The following is a 23,596-nucleotide window of genomic DNA, read 5'->3' on the forward strand; positions in this document are numbered from 1 at the left end:
ACAGAAGACTGTTACAAGCACCGCAGCACGCAGCTTCCCCTGCCTCCGGTTCTCCGTGTATTTAAGTCACATCTATTGACATGTTACGTCATATGACTATGGCAGCCAATCTCGGCATTGTCATTTGGACGCAAAATCACAGGGCCATGCCATGATTGGCTGCCATAGTTATGTGACGTCTCAATGGATATGAGACCACCTGGAGGACCAAGGCACGGGAAGCAGCAGGCAGCAGCGCTGGTAACAGTCTTTTTAAAAAGTATATTTAAAAAATTTTTTTTACTGACATCCTGCACAGTAATGGGGTTTTCTCCAGAATCCACAAAGGTGTTTTTATTTTTTTAAAGGGTACACTAAGAAGAACTCACACATAGTAAACATGGAACTTAAGGAGGAAGAAATTACGCTCTGTGAAGATTTACATAGGCTGTAGTCGGGTGAGGAGCAGATGATACATCAATACAGTGGGCCACAGACGATTAATAAATGATTTAGCAGATGTAACTAAAATCTGACTGTCTGTCAATTTTATCTGAAACGGAAGGTTAGTGAAAGACTAAAGGTAGCCACACACCTTAGATAACTATTGGCCGAACGCTCCTCCCGACTCCCCCCTACACATGCATGCTCGGCTTGACCAAGAATGCAACTGTTCTCGACAGGTAGAGGGGAAAAAGCTGCTGCCAGACTCCTCTGGCAGTGGCTTAAATCCTGTGGGACTAAAGGTTTGGACATGCTAAAATCCAACATGCCCGATCCTTCTTTCCCACGACATCAGCAATCGGGTGAGAGTCGGGACACCTCCATACACATTAGATGATTGGCTGGTCCCGGCACATTTGGCCGACATTCATCTAATATGTATGGGCACTTTTACACAATCTATAATGAGGTGAGGCTCCTCTTGTAACAAGATAGATAGATAGATAGATAGATAGATAGATAGATAGATAGATAGATAGATAGATAGATAGATAGATAGATAGATAGATAGATAGATAGATAGATAGATAGATAGATAGATAGATAGATAGATAGATAGATTGCACACAGGATGAAATTACCTTTGGTGAAGGATAACTAGTTAACCATAGTCTGAAGTCTGGGTGACAAGTGTCACTGGTGAACTCCTCACAAATCTTCTCTAACGTTGGCATCCAGGACACTGCCAGGTGACAATTCTGCAGACAAACCCATGTCCCATTTGCGGCTCCCTCTTTTATCATTTTTGCAGCTACTGGCCCCTGCCCCTGACCCAGCGAAATGGCTTGGAACTTGTCACCCCCTCCCACATTTTTGTCATTGGCAAATTTTAGCAAACCTGAAATAGAAAGTTTTGATTATTTACAGTGAATTCAAACTGTACGAGCAGTAGAGACTTTTCATGTATTAATAAATAGGGGTTTTACAAGAGTAGAAAAAAAGACCACTTTTTCCCCAGAAAGAGCGCCACTCTTGTCCGTTGGCTATATCTGGTATTGCAACTCAGCTCCATTAAAGTGAATGCACACTATAGTAAGCAAAGAGCGAAGAACAATAGGGGTTTAAGGCAAAAAATAGTCAATTTGTGATATGTTACACAAAATTTTTTTTTATTTGAAGCAAATTACACCACATATACATATACATGCTAACCATTATACTCCTAGGGGCTGCCCACTATACATCACGCTCTGCATTACACAGTAGTGACAGAATATGGTTCTGTATGTTGCAATTATATTGGGAATTCAGCTGCTGGGTAATGGCGGATTCATGTTATCTTGCTTTGGGTACCACTGGGTATTTTACGTTTGGGTCTTACATCTGATTATAAAGCAAAATATAAATAATAATGTACGGTAAATGTTCCCAGAATTTCTTTATTATACTTACTTGCCATTGGATCAGCTCCAGGAGATAAGACAAAGATGAGTGGGATTGTAGAATTAGAATCCAAATAGCTTTTTGATAAATCAAATGGAGGAGGCTCAACAAATTTCTTTCCAAGTTTATCAGTCACATAGTTTGTCACCGCCGGGCTCATCTAATAGCCACAAATGGATACACAATAATGCGAGTCTTTAGATATAGCTTATTATATACTTGATGCCTACACCATAAAACTCAATAATGCCATAAAATACCAGGACATTATCATGTCAAAGCATCCTTTTCCTACATTGCTCTATATCTCTGCAAGTTATCATCTAACATCTCCTTTTATACCCACATAATATCGACATTTGTTAACATATAATATTAAAAGACATTTTAATAAATTGTAGAATACTGAATTCAGCCATACATGTTTTTGTGTTAAAGGGGTCTTCTGATCATGACAATCTCTAATTAGATTGACGTTGACCCGGCGATCAGCTGATCACGGTGGGCCAAATTCCAAAACTCTGGCAATAACAGCTGATCGTTGGGGGGTTATAAAGCCGTTCCCTCATTTTAATAAATAATAGAATACTCAATTCAGCCATATGTGTTCTTGCGTTAAACGTGTCGTCTCATCACGACAATCCCTGTTTAGATTGACGTTGGCCCGGCGATCAGCTGATCACTGTGGGTCCAGGTTCAGACACCCTGGCAATGATAGCCAATAGTAGGAGGTTTCTAAAGCCGGCCCCTCAGTGATCAGCTATGAAGGTCCATACATGTTCCCTGCTGCAGCCACCATTCAAATGAACGGCAGACCATGCAATACATTATGCTTCCAGCTCCGCCAGAGTGACAGCTTGTCATGGTTAGCGGATCTTCGCTCTGGCTAATAAAGGGTGGCTCCGACAATCCCCTCTATAACATCCATATGGTTGAATAGGGTGTATGGAAAGGGGTTGTCTTCATAACACGACCCCTTTAAGTTAAAAAACGTGTTGAGCAACAAATAAACTAATAAAGCTCAAAAATGGACACATTTCTCACCTTGTCTGGTCTAAGGCACCTCAGAATAATCATTTTCTGAAGCTCATTCAGTTTTTCATTGAATGGGTTAGGTAAAGGAACATTGTGAGGTTCTCTGCTGTCATACAACCGATGCCATTCATTGGGATTTTGAATTAAATGTTCTCTGGTCATATAAGAACGTATAGATATTTGATTAAATACAATATATTGCTAAAAGTAAAACATTAAATATACAGTAACTTTACTTAACATTAGCTACTAAACCAAATACAAAGTTGGCCCTAACATTGCTAAATATCATTATTTAAATAGCATTTAGTTCTAAAATAAATACAAAAACATTGGTCCTTGTATTGTCTTCTCTCAAGTTGTTAATAAAGCTTGTTGACACCCAAAATGGCTGCAATTACAGCTCCTACAGGGGTTGTCACCCAGCTTTCCCAGACCTATCTGCCTAGTTATAAATTTATACGGGAGACGGGGATGTATCACTGTTTAACTCTGAAGATTTTGCTTTCAGTAATTTAGAAAAGGTGAAAGCCCCTTTAAGAACTGTAATGACAGTCCTATTGTTTTCTGCGGAGTAGAGTTTTTGATAACGTCACAAAAGAGCAATTGCAAACTTTTTTTCATTTTAGGAGGGGAAATGTTCTTTAAAGAAGAAATTAAACTATGTAAAAATTATTTGGAATAGATTTCTTAAAAGGAAAACTGAACTATATAAGATAAAGGCTACCTGAAACGTATCTGCTCTATACAGTGTATGTTCCCTTACCTCAATCCCTTAAAAGCAGGCAAGTCGCTTGCACGGCAAATCTCATCCCAACTTTTATCTGGAAGCCAACCTGCTGCCGGGTTTGAAATATTATTTTGTAGGCCTACACCACCAGTAAGTAAAAACATAAATTCTTGGAGTTCAATTTCCTTTCTTGCCCTAAATTATAATGGATAAATAGTTATTGGAAAGGATGGTAAACAGCTATATTCCTGTAGTGCCCGGATGAAGACTTACATGAGGAGGTTACAGCAGAGCAAGAACGAAAACAAAAGCTTGTCCTTCTCAAAGAGTGAGCGACACACGTTGCAGTATAAATTATAGGTGAAGTGGTCATTCAGGTAACGTAGACGTTTTTCTAAGATTTTAGATTTGTTGCTGAAAAAGAAGACAGCATAACAGCATTACATTATATATATATATGTATATGTGTATGTATGTATATATATATATATATATATATTATATATACACACACACACACACACACACACACACACACACACACACACACATACATATACACAAATATGTATAGTAATGTAAGGTATAAGGTTAGACCATTCCTTACCTGTCCTGTATAGAGTTGATATAGAGATTGACAAACCAGTTGAGCGCGTACTGGTACATTGGGTCAATGTTGGCAAGGTCCGCGATACTAAAGAACAGCACAGATGAATGTTTAGCGATGGGCCTGTAGCCTTCTCTGGACTCTGCTATTTTAAGTTCAGTTTTCTCTGCAATCTAGAGAAACAGATAAAAAGTAATAAAAACTCAGAAGCTGCTTAGATTGAATGCAATACAACTATGCAGCACACAACGTCCTGACGCTGGATGATGTGGGCTGCGTCGCATACATGACCTTGCATGGACCCTGGCGCAGACCATTGCCGGCGCCTGATGTGGCAACCTAAGGAGGATCCGGGGCTGAGGAGGGTCCTTCCCCTCTGGGCCCAGTTGCGGTCGCAGCCCCTCGTTATGCCACTGCTCTCAGCAAAAAGTTAAAGGAACACTCCAGATACAGCTGATACACTGTGTTATGCCTAGTGCAGGGTCTATGGGAGGTCTGTATGACTTCACTAAATAGAGGTCATACATTCGTTTTACATGGAGTGTTCCTTTAACTGGGATAATGTGGTTCACAGTGAAAGTAAAACTCAGGTGTATGGGCTCCGAGCCGCTGAAACCTTACATGGGAGTTGAGGCATGATTTATACTCCACATTATGTATTTGCCTTCTGCTCACCTGCTGTTTTTTGGTGATTTCATTGCTCATGATCTTGGCTGAATCTAAGATTTGAATCGCACTCTCATCCTCCAAGATGTTCCCTTCTGAGGACTGTAAGGTCTCCAATATCTTGTCTTCAATCTCCTTCAGCTGTTTTTTATTGGCTGCTGATTGTAAAATTAAGGCATTTCTCTCTTCTTCTAGCTCAGGTCTATAAATATGGAAAGTATAATGTTAAGTTCTGTCACATAAGAAGAAAGACATAATGACTAACTATTTGTACATCTGTCACCAGAAGTTTATACACTAAGAACACGTGACGGATGAGTTACAGCGTAGGAACTGTGTGTACAAACAGCTCATTGGATACAGTTCGATGGATAAACTTTCATTGCACTGTACCTTATTGTATGGGATTTGATCAAGTGTGTCAAATAGCGGGATCACTCCTCTGAAACAACTATTGCATGACCGCACTGTTTATTTGACAGCAGCTGCAGCACAAAATACTCGCTCTAATTATCCGTATGTACCCTGCTCTACCATTCACTATGTATCGCCATACACGAGGCAGAGTGACATCATCGCACCTGTCTGCGCTGAGCCGCACAGACTGGAGGAGCAGGGGGATCTCCTCCACTCATCGTTGGAACGGGGTTAGGCGAGTATGTATATTATTATTTTTATTAGGCACAATTGGGGCTGTGTGGGGGCAGCTATGGGGCATTTTACTGTGAGGGGCAGCTATGGGGGACTTTATACTGTGTGGAGGGCAGCTATGGGGCAGTTATAGGGACATGATACTTTGTGGGGAGCACTATGGGGGCAATATACTGTGTGGAGCAGTGTCAGGGGGTATATTATATACAGTAGTATACAGCAGGCTCAGGGGATAAATATGAAGTCAATGGCGTTGCCTGCAAATAGAGGGCGTGGCATGCAAAAAGGGGTGTGGTCTAAATAACGCCATGTTTCTAGGGGGTACTCGCGCCGTGCATTAAATAGGTACGGTACAGTGTGTGATGAAAGCCTTGGGGGTACCTTGATGTCAATTGTTTAAGTAGGGGTTACTTAACATAGAAGCGTTGAGAAACACTTTTAGACTAGAGCAGTAGTAGAACAACCACTGGCCTGACGATGTAGCTGCAATGTTATTTGTGGATAGAGCTGCTTCTCTGAGCCCAGTAGTGGGAAAATCTTGAGAACTCTTTACGAGGAGACAATTACAAAGTCATATTTAAGTTACATGAACCACCAACCTCTCTTTTGCTACGACAATGCCAAGTAACTGATCTTCTAGACCCTCGGGGGTGATCATAAAGTTTAGCAGTGAAACTTTTGTCGCTAACTCAGGTAGATAATGTGGATTTCTGAGTTTTGTTGTGATATAAAATCTGAAGTCACTTGAATATTCAATGATTGTCTCTCCAAGTCTGATGCAGTCCATGCCGCCTGTCAATACAAAAGGATGGCGTTAAACAATGGCTTTAAACATGGCATTAAAACATAGTTACAAATATATTTGTGATTAGGAACAAGAAGCTTCAAATGTATCCTAAAATAGAAGTCAAAAGTATCCTAAATGATTTCCATAAGATTTTCAACTTGGATGTAATTTCAAAAATAATCATGCTGTATTATTTTTTGCACATTGTATAAATACAGCACGCAATTCAATAGATCTAATATTTCATACGCTAACCCAAAAGTGGTGTCACACAAATTGTAAAGTTAACACACCATCACACATGACAAAGCTGTTCTAATTTTTATACGATTGAAAATTGAACATATACGGAGTGGTTTACCTTCATCTTTTCCCAGGATGCAGGAATGAAGAAAAAAAATTACAATAAAAAAAAAAAAAATTCAAATATAAGGGTAACTTGTTTAAAGTATGTAAAATGTTGATGTTAACAATAGTTTTACTAACAGATCGTAAAGGATTTGTCTCACAAAGTAAACCCCTACCAGTATTTCATATTAAACCCACTATTCGGGTCTGCCTTTATGATCCAGAGTGGGCAGCTGCTAACAAACAGCAGCTCTCTGTCTGAAAGGACTCGAGCTGTCCATATATTACATGGACCACCATTCATCTGATTCTAATACTACATTTTACCTGCAGAGGAAATGTATTGCTGACGTAAACTTCCTTAGTATAATCAGCTGTTTGCCAGGGGTGTAAGAAGCCAGACCTGCGCGATCAGCTGATTTTTGCAGCGGTTCCCATCAAATAAGGGGTAATACAAGAAAAATTATTAATAACCTGATAAAAGACATAAAGTATATCCGGCACAGGCTCTCCCCTAACATTACAAGTAATTATTATTGATATATTGATAAATTGTCATACATACCCTGTTTGAATGTTTGCTTCAACAGTAAAGGTTCCAGTGACGGATCCAAATCTTCTCCCACATTTTCCAATAAAAGTGGAGTCCCAAACTGTATGCAGTTTTCCAGAGTTCGCATATAATCTGAATCTGTTAATTTGATGACACTCAGTTGATTGTCTTTCTCTGAATTCTTAATCCACTTGTTAGCTTGGCCCTGAGGGTCTATCATTAAAGGCCTGCACAAAACAGATAAAAATAGTCATTTACTCTGTGACCTAAATTTTAGAAGATGAAAACCAATAGGTAATAAGACATTGCCTTGAAAAATCTGATTCACTTCAAAGTGTACCTCAAATTATATAGAGAAACGAGTATCTAGCATAGAAGATTCTGCCTCTAAATAGAAGCAGGGAACGGGCCACGGTCCATGCTGCAACCTGTGCTGTCTCCTAGGCTCCTGTCTCCAGTACGGGAGCCAACACTGTAGAATCATATTACATCCTACAGTGTTGTCTTCCATACTGGAGACAGGAGCCTAGAAAACAAAATCGGACTCTGTCTCCTAATGCTTACTTATGAGCAGCCCACAGCACAAAACGTGGCCGGTCTGTGTTGCTATTATGAGACAGAATCTGCTATGCAAGTTATTTAGAAAAATGATTATTGTGCACACTTCCGCACTATAATCATTACTCTATATAATTGGAGGGGCACTTTAAGCAAAAAAAAACCCAAATAATAATGATCTATTAAAAGCTACACAATACATACCAACGTCTTGAGTTGCTTACGATGACACCATTATCTACGGAGAAGCTGTCCGTTGGTAAACCAGCAATATTCCAGGCTCTGATTTTAATTGGGTCACCAAGAGTCTTACTCAATGAAAAGTCATCAGAGCATGGAATCATTTTACTCTGAAATAGAAAATATGAAAATACATAAAAAACATGCAAAAATGTGACTAAGTATGGCCGATGAACTTTTCCGTGTGATGTTTTCATCATTCTATTGATATCGATGTTTGCTCCTTTTAGCCGTGTCGTTTTCTATCCCACTAACATATCATATAGCAGCTAAATATGGAAGCATTGCATCAAATACATAATTAGTGTTATACGCAAAGCATCTAATAAAATAAACTGAACCGTTGTAAATTATTAAGTATTTTACTAATAATTTGACAAAACCTTAAAAGGGGTTGTCTAAGATTAGGAAGAAATAATCTACCCCCCTCCCTCCGTCCATAAACAGCACCACTCTTGACCATGGGCTTCATCTGGTATTGCGGCTCGGCTCTATGCACTTGAATAGATACAGACTATGGTGGTTTTTGTTTTGTTTTTTAACTAAGACAACCCCTTCAAATAGTTATGATGGTATTAATACAATGCAATATTGCAAACTGCATAGATAAATCATAATCTTCTAAATCTCTCAGGATGACTGCAAATCACCCTACCGGCTTGCTGGTGCTTTATTATGATGACCCATATTACACAGATCTATCTGCTTGGACTAAAAATGATTTACCTTGCACAGCTTGCTCCATTCTCTGGTACATTCTTGCCGAAAACCAGCAGTAAAAGCTCCTAGATAGGCAATGACACCGGCAGATACAAGGACGTCTCCTGTCAAATTATCATACATGTTCTGAAGTGAATCCGCAGCATTGGACCATCTAATAATTAATCCAATAATACAATTAATACAATAAAAGAAGGAAAACAATACATATTTGTAAAATTTGTAATTTGTAAAATTACTAGCCAACAGCTAGTTGTCTAGTAATTTTTATCATGGTAAAGCTGCCCATAGAGATTAGATTTGTCAGAACCCATAGACAAATGTCTATACAGCCTATAATTGTATTTCACAAAGATATCTGTATTCTGGGGCTTCGTAGTGGGAACTTTTGTGAGACTTGGGTTGGGGGGGGGGTAAATGTGGGGTGTCTGTGTACACCATTTTTGATTGCCCATATGTGGTGCACTTAGTAGGTTTATCTTTCATGACTATTTCGACCTCCTGAATATATACTTGGGCCTCCTGCACACGAACATATTCTTGCGCCCGCAATTCACCCTGCAAATCTGCGGGTGAATTGCGGCCCCATTCATTTCAATAGGCCCATGCACACGACCGTGGTTTCCACTGTCCGTGCCTTGCCCAGGAGCCCGGACCGCAAAAAGAACGGTATTATTACGGCTGTGTTTCATATAAATAAATGCACGCGGCCATGTGCACGGCCCGCAATTTGCCGGCGGCCACGGGTGACGCTCGGCGGCCGTCCGAGCCGCAAGTCACGGCCCGTGCACCCCACTACGGTCGTGTGCATGAGGCCTTATACTTGTTGAAGATTCTTTAGGAAACTAGTACCATTTTACTTTGCTGCTAATGCCTTATGCTATGGTCTGCTTTGTGCTCAAAAACCATATGGCCACCTTAAGAGGAAAAGACTTGCAAAGTCGGGTGGTTGGTGGGGCACAACTGGCCAGTTCTGAGGCCAATTTGACAGCAGATACATAATCCCTATTAAAGAGGCTCTGTCACCAGATTTTGCAACCCCTATCTCCTATTGCAGCAGATAGGCGCTGCAATGTAGATTACAGTAACGTTTTTATTTTTAAAAAACGAGCATTTTTGGCCAAGTTATGACCATTTTTGTATTTATGCAAATGAGGCTTGCAAAAGTCCAAGTGGGCGTGTTTAAAGTAAAAGTCCAAGTGGGCGTGTATTATGTGCGTACATCGGGGCGTTTTTACTACTTTTACTAGCTGGGCGTTCTGACGAGAAGTATCATCCACTTCTCTTCAGAACGCCCAGCTTCTGGCAGTGCAGACACACAGCGTGTTCTCGAGAGATCACGCTGTGACGTCACTCACAGGTCCTGCATCGTGTCGGATGAGCGAGGACACATCGGCACCAGAGGCTACAGTTGATTCTGCAGCAGCATCGGCGTTTGCAGGTAAGTCGATGTAGCTACTTACCTGCAAACGCTGATGCTGCTGCAGAATCAACTGTAGCCTCTGGTGCCGATGTGGCCGACACGATGCAGGACCTGGGGCAGGAAGTGAGTGACGTCACAGCGTGATCCCTCGAGAACACGCTGTGTCTGCACTGCCAGAAGCTGGGCGTTCTGAAGAGAAGTGGATGATACTGCTCATCAGAACGCCCAGCTAGTAAAAGTAGTAAAAACGCCCCGATGTACGCACATAATACACGCCCACTTGGACTTTTACTTTAAACACGCCCACTTGGACTTTTGCAAGCCTCATTTGCATAAATACAAAAATGGTCATAACTTGGCCAAAAATGTTCGTTTTTAAAAAATAAAAACGTTACTGTAATCTACATTGCAGCGCCGATCTGCTGCAAGACGAGATAGGGGTTGCAAAATCTGGTGACAGAGCCTCTTTAAGCTTGGATTATAGAAGAGTATATTTATGTAGTCTATAAAGACTTAAACTTCACAAGTGGGGTAGATTTTTACTCCAAAGGCTTTTTGTCGGCACTTGATTACTTTAAAGCACCAGAAATGTTGCGGCCTTATATACTTTGTAATATTTAGTCCACAATTATAAGGGAATTCCGCTCTATAATGTGTATAGTGACAGTAAAAATGTGACAATAACTAGGCAAACCTGTGTTTTTCTCCACCAAGTCCTCCTATCAGCTTCTCTGCTCGTTCTAGTTTCTTAGCACACAAATCTACTTGGAACTCCAGCCGAGCCTTCTCCTCAGTTTTTTCTCGAAATGTTTCTTGAAGGGCAGCTAATCGATCCTCGACCTCTTTTAGCTCTGCCCTCTTCTGGTTCAATACAGACATTGTTTCAGACAATGACTGCTGGGCCTCTGCTAGACGAGCTTTCTTGGGAGCAACAACCTAAGAAATTACAGATGATAAGTGATTACAAGAGAACATCAAGAAGACTCTGGCCCCATGCACATGACCGTAAAATCGGCCGTAATTATGGAACGTAATTCCGGTCCGTAATTCCGGCACATTTATTTCTATGGCCGACGGACACCTTCCCGTATGTCTACGGGAGGGTGTCCGTGCCATAGAAACCTGCCGAAAAAAATAGGACATGTCCTATTTTTTTATTTTATGGACCGTGCCCCTATACTTTATAATGGGAGCACGGCCCGTAAAAACAGCCTGCTGTCCGCTGCTGGCCGTGCCCGTAATTATGGGCACAGTCGTGTGCATGAAGCCTCATTGGATACAGATAGAATTTGTCTATGTATCAGTTGTGACAGAGCCATTTATCCTAATACCTTTGCAACTCTGTCATAGACTTCCATAGCAAGAATCCACCGGCATAATCCTTCTGCTGCAGAAGACGCTTTCGCTACTTTGGCTGGATCAAAGTCAGGATTGGTGATATATTCACTCCGGATCTTCTGCATTACTGACACCTGCATTGAGGCAAAAATATGTTTTATGGAAATAACGGCAGTTGTTTTTTTTTATCAATTTTTTTTAATTTATTTACCGGAATATTGTCCTTGTCGTATTCCCGCAGGTCTTTGAGAAAGTTCATGTCTCCCAGCACTCTTTTACTAGGTCCCCAGTAATCAAATATCTATAAAATAATGAATTAATTATAAAAAAAAAAAATCATATAAAATCATACTACCAAACCCAGTATACAAGTTAAGGCACTTACCCTCTGTCCAGTCCCTGCCGGGTCATTCATCCTCTCTGGTTTGATTTCTTTCATGACGCAAATAGCAGCCATGACAAGTTTCACACCCGATGGGGGACTCTTCATAGTTTTTACGATGGTGATATCTGATGGCTAACATAATGTGTATAGATAGCCGTTAACAATCCAGTATCGTAATATTGTTATTATACTACCAGTTAATGGCCTGACTTTGGAGATCTTACTTTCAAAGTGTCCAAGGCAAACATAGCAGCCTCCAGGGCAGGGATGGCTTCTGCCAGTTCACTTTCACATTCGTTTTTCAGAGCTTGGGCCTCGGTGGCTTTCTGGGTGGCCACTTCTTCATCTGCTCGGACCACTTTACTTTTTGCTTCCACCTGTGCAGACTCTTTTTCTATGATCTGCAATTATAAGACAGGTTCAAACTTTCCTAATAGAAAACCTATAATTGGATGTAAGTTCTATGTATAATGAGTTATTAAAGGGGTATTACAGTTTCAGAAAAATAAAGCTTATTCATTGTAGGATGCAAAATATCTCTTCCCCAGAAGGAAGAAGACGGTCTCTCTAGCGTCACTTATAGGTTGCTACCCAGTAAGTCAATGTCCGACCCATGAAAGAGGCCTTGAAGCATGACTAAGGATATCAGCCAAACCAGAGACACCTTTGGCTCCTAAATAGTACAGAGCAGGGTACTGCTTAGCTGGGTGAGATGCCTTTGACGCGCCGCTCAGTGGGTTACTGGTTCTCCTTGCAAAGATCCCGCAGACATTGTATGATGAAAGGTTATGCAATTCTCAAATACACTTTTATACGCTGTATCAATTCCTTGTGGCTTTCTAAGATCTCTGCTTGCAGTCTCTTTCATTGTTTATTTCCAGCGGATAAAAATCTGTCCTGGTCATGTGATAATCACACAGGTACGGGACTGATTACAGTTAGGGTTTGTCCACACACAATAGACTTGCTGCAGGAAATTTCTGCAGCAATTCCGTTGAAAGTAGCAGACTTTCCGCTGCGGCTAAAACGCACCATTTTCTGCGTTTTTTTACGGCAAAAAAATGCTGCGTATTTTGCTGCGTAATTCACAATGCAAGGAGATGGTGACATCTCCTCTGAAAAACGCAGCAATTCTGTTCATTTTCCACAGCAGGAATTGACGTGCTGCGGTCCGAAAAATATGCACCGCAGGTCAATTTCTGCACGGAATTTTTACGCAGAATCTGGATGAGATTTGTTCAATCTCATCCACTATGCTGCTACTGTATTCTGCTGTGTTTTTTCCGTCCGCAATAAAAGACGGAAAAATCGCAGCAATTCCGCAGCGTGTGGACGAGCCCTTACAGTATCAGAGCTTGTAACGAGCCGTGCATCTGTGTCGATCACATGACCATGGACAGAATTTCATCCACTGAAAGTAAACAATAAAGGAAGCAATAAGTAACTGCAAGCAGAGATCTTGAAAACCATGGAGTTGATCCATAAAGTATATTGGAAAATTGGTTAACATTTCCGTTTACAAAAAAGAACCTTTTTTTATATAATCCGGAATACTTCTTTAATTCTGCATATATATTGCAGCGTAGCCTCTGATATCCAACCACTATCTCCACGGGCCATAATGAAGGATGGCACTTTTCAGAGGTCATCAGTCATCTAAGGCTTCATAAAGGTCCTATTACACAGCCCGATATGGGCCATGAAAACTAGCGCCGATCAACGAGACAGCTCGTTGATCGGCGCTCGTTTGCTCCTTTCACACGGAGCAATTATCAGTAATGTATGGGGATGAGCGAACGTTATTACGATCGCTCGTCCCCATACATTTCCATCATGTCGGCAGCACGTCTCCCTGTTTACACAGGGAGATGGGCTGCCGACAACGATAATATTTCTTGCTGCATAAATGATACGATCAGCAGATGAACGAGCGTTTGCCCGATCATTGGCCCGCCTAAAAGGACCCTAAGCTACATTCAGACGAGCGTGTCCGATTTGCGAGCGTAAAAAATGCAAAGTTTTTCCTACATTTCATGTCCGTGTGCGTTGCATAGTGGCATCCGTGTGCTTTGCGTGTGGCATGCGTTTTTCACTTCCGTGCAAGCACTTTTTTTCGAATGTATTTCTCTGCTTTTCTATGTAACTGATGCGTGAAACACGGACAGCACAAAGAGGTCGTCCGTGTGCTGTTCGTGGTTTTCACGCACCAATAGACTTTAATAGGCAACTAGGTGTGCAAAACGCACCAATATAGGACATGTAGTGAGTTTCATACAACGGACCCTCGCTGCGGACACTCACGCATGTCTGAATAGCCCCATTGAAATGAATGGTTCCGTGTACTGTGAGTTATTTCAACGCACAGCATACAGATGAGTATTATGCTTGTCTGAATGAGCCCTTAGACAACAAGCTTTTATTATTACATAAATCCGCATATCTCTGACAATTGTTTTTAAGGCCTTATCTGCTGATCCTCCACCTCTCTGTTTTAACGCTTAACCCAGTAAAGGTACATTTCAAATTCCATGATGTGAGCTGACAGCATAAATGTTTTATCACTGGTTTCATACCCGAAAAATGGCATGTAAATATGAAGCACTAGCATCGTATCAGTTCATCAGTTGCCACGTGACCTTTTCCTCCCCCATACACATGCATATTCGGCTCAACGGAGCGCGCATGCGTTTTCAATGGGAAATGGGAAATAAGCAGCTGCCAGACACTGTATCTCCCGCGGGAACAAAGGATCGGACATGTTTTTTTTAAAAGGCTTTACTTTCAAAACATTTGTTGTACAAAACACGTACCAATATAAAATCAATACAAAACAAAGACATTCAGAAAGGCATTAGTACCGTATAAAAATGTCAACCCAGAGCAAATGCATTGTATGACATTGACAGGATATGCAAAATTACCATCTCCGACAGCCTGACTGAATCAAACTAACATTCACTCACAGTCATCCTTATGCTCTGACCCCCCCCACACACAGCTCCGTCACTCTCAAGTGACCATTAAACCAGAATTTCTAGGGTCTCCAACCATCTGGACCGAATATTCAAGAATTTATCTGGACATTTTCTGCTCAGGTATAGTATTTTATAGCATTATCAGCCATGACTAAGGAAGCGTCAGAAACGCGTAGGCTCTCTCTACCTATGATATTTTCTCCTTACACCCCAGGATTTTACACTTCTAACCAAGTCCTGACTTTTAGATTTTTTGATCAATTAAACTTGGAATTAGTTTCTATTTTATATACATCTACGCTGGATCCACCCCTTCTTTGCCGTTGTCTATTTGTCGTGAGCCGACACGAGGATCTGTGCGGAGTCATCTAAGCAAGCAAGCTAGCTAAAACAAGGTGAGCTGGAGGCAATTTTCTCTCTTTTTCATAGTATTTTATACATAGGTATATATTTATTCACCAGTTGCTGCCAGTGTAGTAAACTCGGACTTTCTGTATTCTTCTAAGCCATAATTACAATCTTTCCGGGCACAAAAGAGAACAAAGCGAAAGAATATCCTATCATAATGGTTTTGTGTTACTTCATCCATAATGCCCAAGAGGCACATCTGAGGGGTAAGACGTCGCGGTAACTCATAATGGGTATGAAGAAATTCCAGTACCTCTGACCAAAAGGGGGCAACTCTGGGACACAACCACACACAATGTAGATAGGTACCGACCTCCGACTGGCAACGAAAACAACTATCTGAAGCCAATGTCCCCATCCTCTTAAGCCTAACTGGCGTGTAATAGATCCTATGCAAAAACCAAGATTGTATGAGAAAGTCCCGTGCACTCACCACCGAATCAAAAAAAGAGGATTCTACCTCCCACCAGTCCTCCTCTGTCAAGTTGGGGACATCACCCCTCCATTGCATATAAGCCTTATCAAAGGGTCTAGCACCCATGGATGTCATGAGGGTGTACAATTGAGTGAGGACTTTTGAGAGATCTGGAGCACCAAGAAGGTCCTCTAGCTTAGAGAAACCCACCTGAGGTGACATAGAGCCAAATTGGGCACGCCAGGCATGCCGTAGCTGGAGATCGTGAAAGAAAACTTTCCCTGAAATGTTAAAGCTATCCTTAAGTTCGGAAAAGGATACAAGGCCCAAATCTGCAGTGAACACCTGACCCAGGAATTTGACCCCTGCCCCGACCCCATCACCGCTCCCGGCAGCGATTCAAGATGAGGCAACCAAGGATTATTCCAAAGTGGAGTCCTAGGTGAGTATGAGGGGACCGTAGTCACCTTTAGCTGAGCGTGTGCTCCTCCAAGCCACAGCCACTGTCCAAAGTGGCAGTGGTACGCAACCCGGGGATTTAAATCTATATAACAAGTTAGTCAGACTTTCATACGAAGTCATAAGCGCACCTGCCAGTGCAGTGGCTGCATTACTCAGATCTACATCTATCCACCAACATGCAATCACCAGTTGAGAAGCTAAATAGTATATATGAAGATTTAATGCCGCCATTCCCCCCGTCGTTTAGGGGCCTGCAATAGACTAAGGCTGAACCTAGGAACGCCACCCTGCCAATAAAACGATCGCAGTATACGATCTAGCTGTTTAAAGAATTTATTCTGCAACACAACAGGACCGGCACAAAATAAATATAAAAATTTAGGTAAGTATATCATCTTAAATAAATTAATTTGTCCACACAGTGACAGCGGAAGGTTCCTCCAGGCGTTCAACTGTCTCTCAGTGGCTACCACCAAAGGGTCAAGGTTCAGTTCCCCATATCTCGCTATATTAAGGGAGATCTCGATCCCTAGATATGTAAATTGGGAGACTATCTGCAATAGTACAGGGAGGTTCTGGTGGGAGCAATAACCAGGAGCAAGTGGAAACATAACGGATTTGGCCCAGTTCACTGCTAGACCAGAAAAGCTGCCGAATGTATCAATCAGCTCAAGGAGAGAAACCAATCATCCGCCAAATACACCAAAGTGTCATCTGCATAGAGATATTTTCTCTGTTATGCGGCCTCTAGGAATACCACGAATGTCAGCGAATTGGTGGTCAGCCACTGCCAGGGGTTCTATGGCAAGGGCAAACAACAGCGGGGATAGTGGGCATCCCTGACGGGTACCACGTCCCAATAAAAAGAAGTCAGATATATCCAGATTCGTTCTCACCCTAGCACAAGGTCCCTCATATAGGAGACGAACCAGATCCAGAAACCTCGGACCAAAATTTAACCTGGAAAGGAGCAGCCATAAATACCTCCACTCAACCGAGTCAAAGGCCTTATATGTATCCAGAGAGAGAACGAACCCAGGAGATACATCTCCCCCCGCCGCATCAATATTCAAGAACAACCTATGGGTATTAATGTCCGTACTCTTCCCCGGCATAAAGCCCGTTTGGTCAGGGTGAACTAAAGACATTATAATCTTCTTTAATCTATTAGCAAGGATTTTGGCTAGTATCTTAGCATCGGAATTAACAAGTGAAATAGGACGGTAAGAATCTGGTAGAGTAGGGTCCTTCCCTGGCTTCAACACCACCACAATAAGTGTCTCCCGCATAGATGCCGGCAAAACACCCAACTCCAGAGCACCAGAATAGACGTCCCGAAGTCTCGGAACCAAAACATCACTATTGGCCCAATACCACTCACCCCCCAGTCCATCAAGTCCCGGAGTTTTACCCGAGGGCAAGGATTGAATAGCGGCATCTATTTCCTCAACTATAATTGGGCTATCTAACTCAATTGCCTGAGCAGCTGACAGACGCCATAAGGGAAGGGAGTGTAAAAAACACCCTCTATAGCACCCACTGGACCACAGCATTTTGAACTATACAGTGCAGAATAAAAATCACAGAAGATCTTATTGATCTCCTTCGGGGTAGTGCACAGCACTCCGTCTAAGAAGGATCGGACATGTTTAAATACAACATGCCGGATCATACTTTCCCCGATGGCAGATGTCGGGGGAGCGTCAGGACTTCCCTATACACATTAGATAGTCAGCCGGATCCTGCTGACAATTCTCTAAATTTATGGGCACCCTAAAGAACAGCTACATGTATTTATCACCATCCATGTACACAGCTATGGCAATATAGACAAACACTGCCGCATGCTCAGCAGAAATTCCTCAACAATTCACCTGTATTTAAGAAATGTTGATTTTACCTTAAAAAGTAATTGGCCAAAAACTTCCAATTCAGGCCATCGCCACTGTTGTACTATCCGGACTACTATTGGACGGGTTAGTGCATTTGATATTTAACAATTACAAATAAAATAACAAAATATCGGGGGTTAATTCGAGTTTCTATGGTCTCCCTTTCTACAGTTCCCCTGAATTGATCTGTTTCATATTGCCATTACCTGCATCATTTCTGCATTTTCAACTTTGGCCTCTTCCAGTTTGGGCTGTAGGTCGACCAGTTCTTTCTTCATTTCTCCAACCTAAGCAAAGCATAAAGATGATTAACTTACAACAAACGAGAGAAGGTTGAACAGGCAGCGGACTACGTTTTCTAGATAAACCGTTTTTTGAGCGAGTTGTTAACGTGTATATGGGAACCCTACAAGGAACGCCCTAATACAAACCCCCATAGAAATGTACGAAAGACAAAATGAATTATTTAGATGGTTATGGAGAACTTTATTTCTTTATTAATCAGATATAATTCAAACACAAGGAAAATATTACGACTATAGACAAAGCCGCCGTTACTGCTACCTGGCTATAATCCCAGAGAAACATTACAAACTCATAACTTAACAGATACTGGAAAATGCTTAGCAAATGGGCCATATGTGACTACCTAAAGTGTCTTGTTGGCAATCAGAAACTGGTAAGGAGTACGTGAATAAGGCTGCATTTACATGTTGCCACAAAGGTATATTTCATAACTCAGATGTGATCGATTACAGGTGGATCCTGTGTGTCAGAGACACGCAGGACCCGCTGACACTGAACCCGTCAGTCCCGCGGGACTGACGGATTCAGGTCTCAGCGCATGATACAGCTGCTCTGTATATAGGATACAAAGCAGCTGTATCTCAAAAAGTAAAAATTATTTTTAAGAAAAACTAATTTGAAAGTTGCACCAAACACACTGATTGACCTTTTTATGAAAATAAATAAATAAATAAAAATCGCTTTTGAATGTGTACATAGCTTTTAAGCTGTATAGGTCCAAAATTCTTTAACAGGGTTGTTAAGGATCTGCCAGGCACAGCTTCTGTATCCACGCCCATAGGTAATCAGTCTGCACCTGCTTCTATGTCTGTGAGACTGACTCCATCTTCCACCACTCAGGATGGCAGGCTTAGGAGTGGGAGAGCCTATCACAGCCTGGCCAGACGGAGCTAGCTCCCGCCCTCTGTCTATTTATCCTGCCTTTCCTGTTCCTCCTTGCTTGTGACTCTTCTCTGTTGGTTTCCTGGCCCTGCTGCAGCTTCTTGAACTACTTGTCCCTGCTTCGTATTGACCCTGGCTTACTGACTACTCTTCTGCTCTGCGTTTGGTACCTCGTACACTCCTGGTTTGACTCGGCTTGTTCACTACTCTCCTGCTCTACGTTTGGCACCTCGTACTCTCCTGGTTTGACTCGGCTCGTTTACTACTCTTGTTGCTCACGGTGTTGCCGTGGGCAACTGCCCCGTTTCCCTTTGTTCTGTGTTTCCTTGTCTGTTGTCTGTCGTGCACTTATTGAGTGTAGGGACCGTCACCCAGTTGTACCCCGTCGCCTAGGGCGGGTCGTTGCAAGTAGGCAGGGACTGAGTGGCGGGTAGATTAGGGCTCACTTGTCTGTTTCCCTATCCCTGTCATTACAAGGGTACAGAATCCCCTGATTCCCTTTACACAGGAATAGTTACATAGTTTGCCTCCAGCCATCACTAGGGGCCATCACTGCATTGGAATTTATACAGCTCACATTGAACTCTATAACAAATCCATATGCAGTGAGCTCCCCCTAGTGGCGGCAGAAATAATTGTGTTATTTAACTTTAGATTCTCATGAATGGCTCTGAAAGGAGGTTTACAGGTACTATGAATGTTTCTAATATGGTTTGTCTGTCCACACAAATGTTTTCAGCATTGTGCTGAATGAATCCGCATAATAAATCGTAGGGGTGTAAGTCACCCTAATACTCACCTGAGATTCAGCGAATGCCAGCTTATCCAATCCATTGGTATATCTCTTTTTTGCTTTCATCACCGTGTCTCGCTTCTGAGATAACAGCTGGCGGAAAGCAGCAATCAGCTCCAGGTAAGAAGTCGGAGTAACATAATTGTGTCTTCCCAACTCTCCCAAAAACCTGAATGTGGTAGAACAAAAATCCATATTATATTAAAACATGGACTAGCTAACCTTCCTATATATAACTTTACAAAAAACTTTGGATTGTATTCCTTCCATGTGACAGACTTGCAAAAATTGTCTGCATCAATTCCTTGCACCGGTTTTCTGATTATTTTTTGTGCGACATCCAGGTATAGCTAAAGTCATGGACAAAAACTAGAGCATGAAAAGAATTTGTCATTGAAAATCAAGATTCTGTTATAAGACTCATTGCTCAAAGGTTCAAGGAAACACTTTGCAAAAGATTGTATATACTTCTCCAAATCTGTATTATTCTTGAACAGATACTTCAATAGATAAGCCTGGGTCAAAATAAGTCATATATGATTTTTGATTTGCTAAACCGGGTTATAATAATTTAGGTTTACTGAAATATAAACATGCTAACTAAAGGGTGAAAAAGCCATTCAAAAAAAGGATATGACTTTAAAGGTAATCTCAAACTTTTATCATGTTATATTTTGGGTCAAAATTCTGAACTGATTAATTTGACAATACTAGTCCTTCTCAATGAATTAGAATATCATCAAAAAGTAAATTTATTTCAGTATTCAATTCAAAAAGTGAAACTCATATATTCTAGATTCATTACACACAGAGGGATCTATTTCCAGCATTTTTTTCTTTTAATGTTGATGATTATGGTAACAGTTAATGAAAACCTAAAATTTAGTGTCTCAGAAAATTAGAATATTATATAAGCCCAATTTCAAAAATGATTTTTAATACCGAAATGTTGGCCTACTGAAAAGTATGTACAGTATCTGCCCTCAATACTTGGTCGGGGCTCCTTTTGCATGAATTACTGCATCAATGCGGCGTGGCATGGAGGCGATCAGCCTGTGGCACTGCTGAGGTGGTATCAATGTGGCGTGGCATGGAGGGGAACAGCCTGTGGCACTGCTGAGGTGGTATCAATGCGGCTTGGCATGTGGGCGATCAGCCTGTGGCACTGCTGAGGTGGTATCAATGCGGCGTGGCATGGAGGTGATCAGCCTGTGGCACTGCTGAGGTGTTATCAATGCGGCGTGGAATGGGGGCGATCAGCCTGTGGCACTGCTGAGGTGGTATCAATGCGGCGTGGCATGGAGGGGATCAGCCTGTGGCACTGCTGAGGTGGTATCAATGCGGCGTGGCATGGAGGGGGATCAGCCTGTGGCACTGCTGAGGTGGTATCAATGCGGCTTGGCATGGGGGCGATCAGCCTGTGGCACTGCTGAGGTGGTATCAATGCGGCGTGGCATGGAGGGGGATCAGCCTGTGGCACTGCTGAGGTGGTATCAATGCGGCGTGGCATGGGGGCGATCAGCCTGTGGCACTGCTGAGGTGTTATGGAAGCCCAGGTTGCTTTGATAGCGGCCTTCAGCTCGTCTGCATTGTTGGGTCTGGTGTATCTCATCTTCCTCTTGACAATACACCATAGATTCTCTATGGGGTTTAGGTCAGGCGAGTTTACTGGCCAATCAAGCGCAGTGATACTGTGGTTATTACACCAGGTATTGGTACTTTTGGCAGTGTGGGCAGGTGCCAAGTCCTGCTGGAAAATGAAATCAGCATCTCCATAAAGCTTGTCAGCAGAGGGAAGCATGAAGTGCTGGGAAATGTCCTGCTAGACGCTGCGCTGACTATCTATCTATCTATCTATCTATCTCTATGCAGGGGATTTGTAGCTCTGTATGAGAAAAAACAAAGCTCCTATGCACATATATATTAAGAAATTAATCAGCACAGACTTCTGGACCTAAAAACGACATAGTGATAAAAGGTAGGCATTCACCTTAAGGCACTGGGAGGTTTTCTGCAGGGCATGCAATGAAACTGTTATCTACCTACCTGAACACTATCACTGATATTTGACCTGAAAGAATTAAATTTATTTGGGATACAAATAAATGGAAGAATTACTTCTCTGACAACGCTATGGCGGACGTGTGGAAGTGTTTACAGATGGGAACCACTTCCTGGTGCTCAATATTGGTGAGTTCAAGGGTTTCCAAAAACTTTACTGCCACCCTCTCGAGGGCATCTTCTGGCCATGGCTATAAGACAAGAAAACGGAATACAGTCATCAATAATCATAGGATAACTAAATTGACAACCGCCTTATTGTACAACATGAGGTGTCTGAACATACCTGGAACCAGTCTATAGTACAGCAGTTGATAAGCGATGGGAACTGTCTTAGGCGGTTGCGAAATGCATCTCCAATCGGGCTGAAAGCTACTACTATGTGAAGATTTTCTTTACAGCGGTTCACAAAAAAGGCAAAAAGAGCCAAAGGGCTGAGGTCAATGTTTTTATTTCCAGCTTGAGCCGCAGGACGAACTCCCTGTAATGATGAATATAATGCAAGGTACAGGAGCGACACAATGAGCAATGACCATATCATGTAGTGTGATGTGCATGTTTTAATGAGGACCTGTCACCTTTCTGTTCTTTTATTTACAGTGCTAAAATATGATTTATTCATTTTACCTTTTAATTTACAGTATTTAAACATATCAAAGACAAATCTGTACTTTTGTCCAGAGCATCTGTATAGAAGGTCTGCATGAAAGAGAGGGTCTTTCAGAAGACTTGGCCAATGCCCCCTGCTCTTCCCTTAAAAAGAAGTTTTGATCGGGTGGGGTCCGGGTGCTGAGACCCCCACTGATCACTGAAACGAACGAGCAGAAGGGCTCACCCAAGTGCTCCTGCCTCTCCAATGGTGATCATTAATGCTAGTAGCTGCTCATAGATTTTCTATGTGAGCCCATCTTCAGGCATGCTAGCATTGCCCATGGCAGCTGAAGAGGCAGAAGTTCTTGGGTGAGCGCTTCTGCCCATTCATTTCAGCAATCAGTGGGGATCTCGGCACCCGGAGCCCTACCGATCAAAACTACTGACATGTCAAAAGTTTCCTGAAGCAAGTTACTCTATAAAATTCCTACAGGGCTTTAAAATAACTGTTTGCCTTTCTTGCATTATTTTCCTGTCTGTACTGACAAGGAGTGCGCTAGAGAAGATGCTGGGCAGACAAGTGATGCTTCTACAGAGCCTGCTCAGCGTTAATGTATTCAAATGGTTGTAACAATTTCATATTTGTAATAGGCACCAAAATACTGCTGTGGAAAAAAAATAAACATTAATATGATGTTATTGATTTATTAAAATAAAAAATGGAAGGTAAGAGGGGAATACAAGTATTTACTAACATGGACATATCAGGAGAACTGCCTAATCTATCTAAGACCTACGTTAAGTCTATTATGGCATTCGCTTAATATACATAATTGAAAGCTATTATAAATCTCACAACATATACGTTATACGGATGCCATACAGTGACATAGTTCACTCATAG

At 41.9% G+C, this 23,596-nt stretch overlaps 1 protein-coding gene across 1 annotated transcript in view; it reads right to left on the bottom strand.

Annotated features, from left to right (window-relative positions):
- The window catches only part of DNAH12 (dynein axonemal heavy chain 12), a 97,035-nt gene that overhangs the window by 14,243 nt on the left and 59,196 nt on the right, over positions 1-23,596 (bottom strand). Inside the window, exons 45-64 of the mRNA XM_075833926.1 lie at positions 22,388-22,582; positions 22,159-22,292; positions 20,047-20,209; positions 18,266-18,346; positions 12,132-12,308; positions 11,908-12,039; positions 11,734-11,823; positions 11,516-11,656; positions 10,879-11,120; positions 8,768-8,915; positions 8,006-8,151; positions 7,256-7,470; positions 6,155-6,347; positions 4,914-5,106; positions 4,239-4,411; positions 3,905-4,045; positions 3,668-3,826; positions 2,911-3,055; positions 1,876-2,026; positions 1,065-1,321 (exon numbers count right to left, since the gene is read on the bottom strand). Coding sequence (XP_075690041.1) covers positions 1,065-1,321; positions 1,876-2,026; positions 2,911-3,055; positions 3,668-3,826; positions 3,905-4,045; positions 4,239-4,411; positions 4,914-5,106; positions 6,155-6,347; positions 7,256-7,470; positions 8,006-8,151; positions 8,768-8,915; positions 10,879-11,120; positions 11,516-11,656; positions 11,734-11,823; positions 11,908-12,039; positions 12,132-12,308; positions 18,266-18,346; positions 20,047-20,209; positions 22,159-22,292; positions 22,388-22,582 — 3,276 coding nt within the window. The remainder of the gene's footprint in view (positions 1-1,064; positions 1,322-1,875; positions 2,027-2,910; positions 3,056-3,667; positions 3,827-3,904; positions 4,046-4,238; positions 4,412-4,913; positions 5,107-6,154; positions 6,348-7,255; positions 7,471-8,005; positions 8,152-8,767; positions 8,916-10,878; positions 11,121-11,515; positions 11,657-11,733; positions 11,824-11,907; positions 12,040-12,131; positions 12,309-18,265; positions 18,347-20,046; positions 20,210-22,158; positions 22,293-22,387; positions 22,583-23,596) is intronic.

The sequence above is a fragment of the Rhinoderma darwinii genome, chromosome 7 (genome assembly GCF_050947455.1).
Source record: "Rhinoderma darwinii isolate aRhiDar2 chromosome 7, aRhiDar2.hap1, whole genome shotgun sequence".
Classification (NCBI taxonomy): domain Eukaryota; kingdom Metazoa; phylum Chordata; class Amphibia; order Anura; family Rhinodermatidae; genus Rhinoderma; species Rhinoderma darwinii.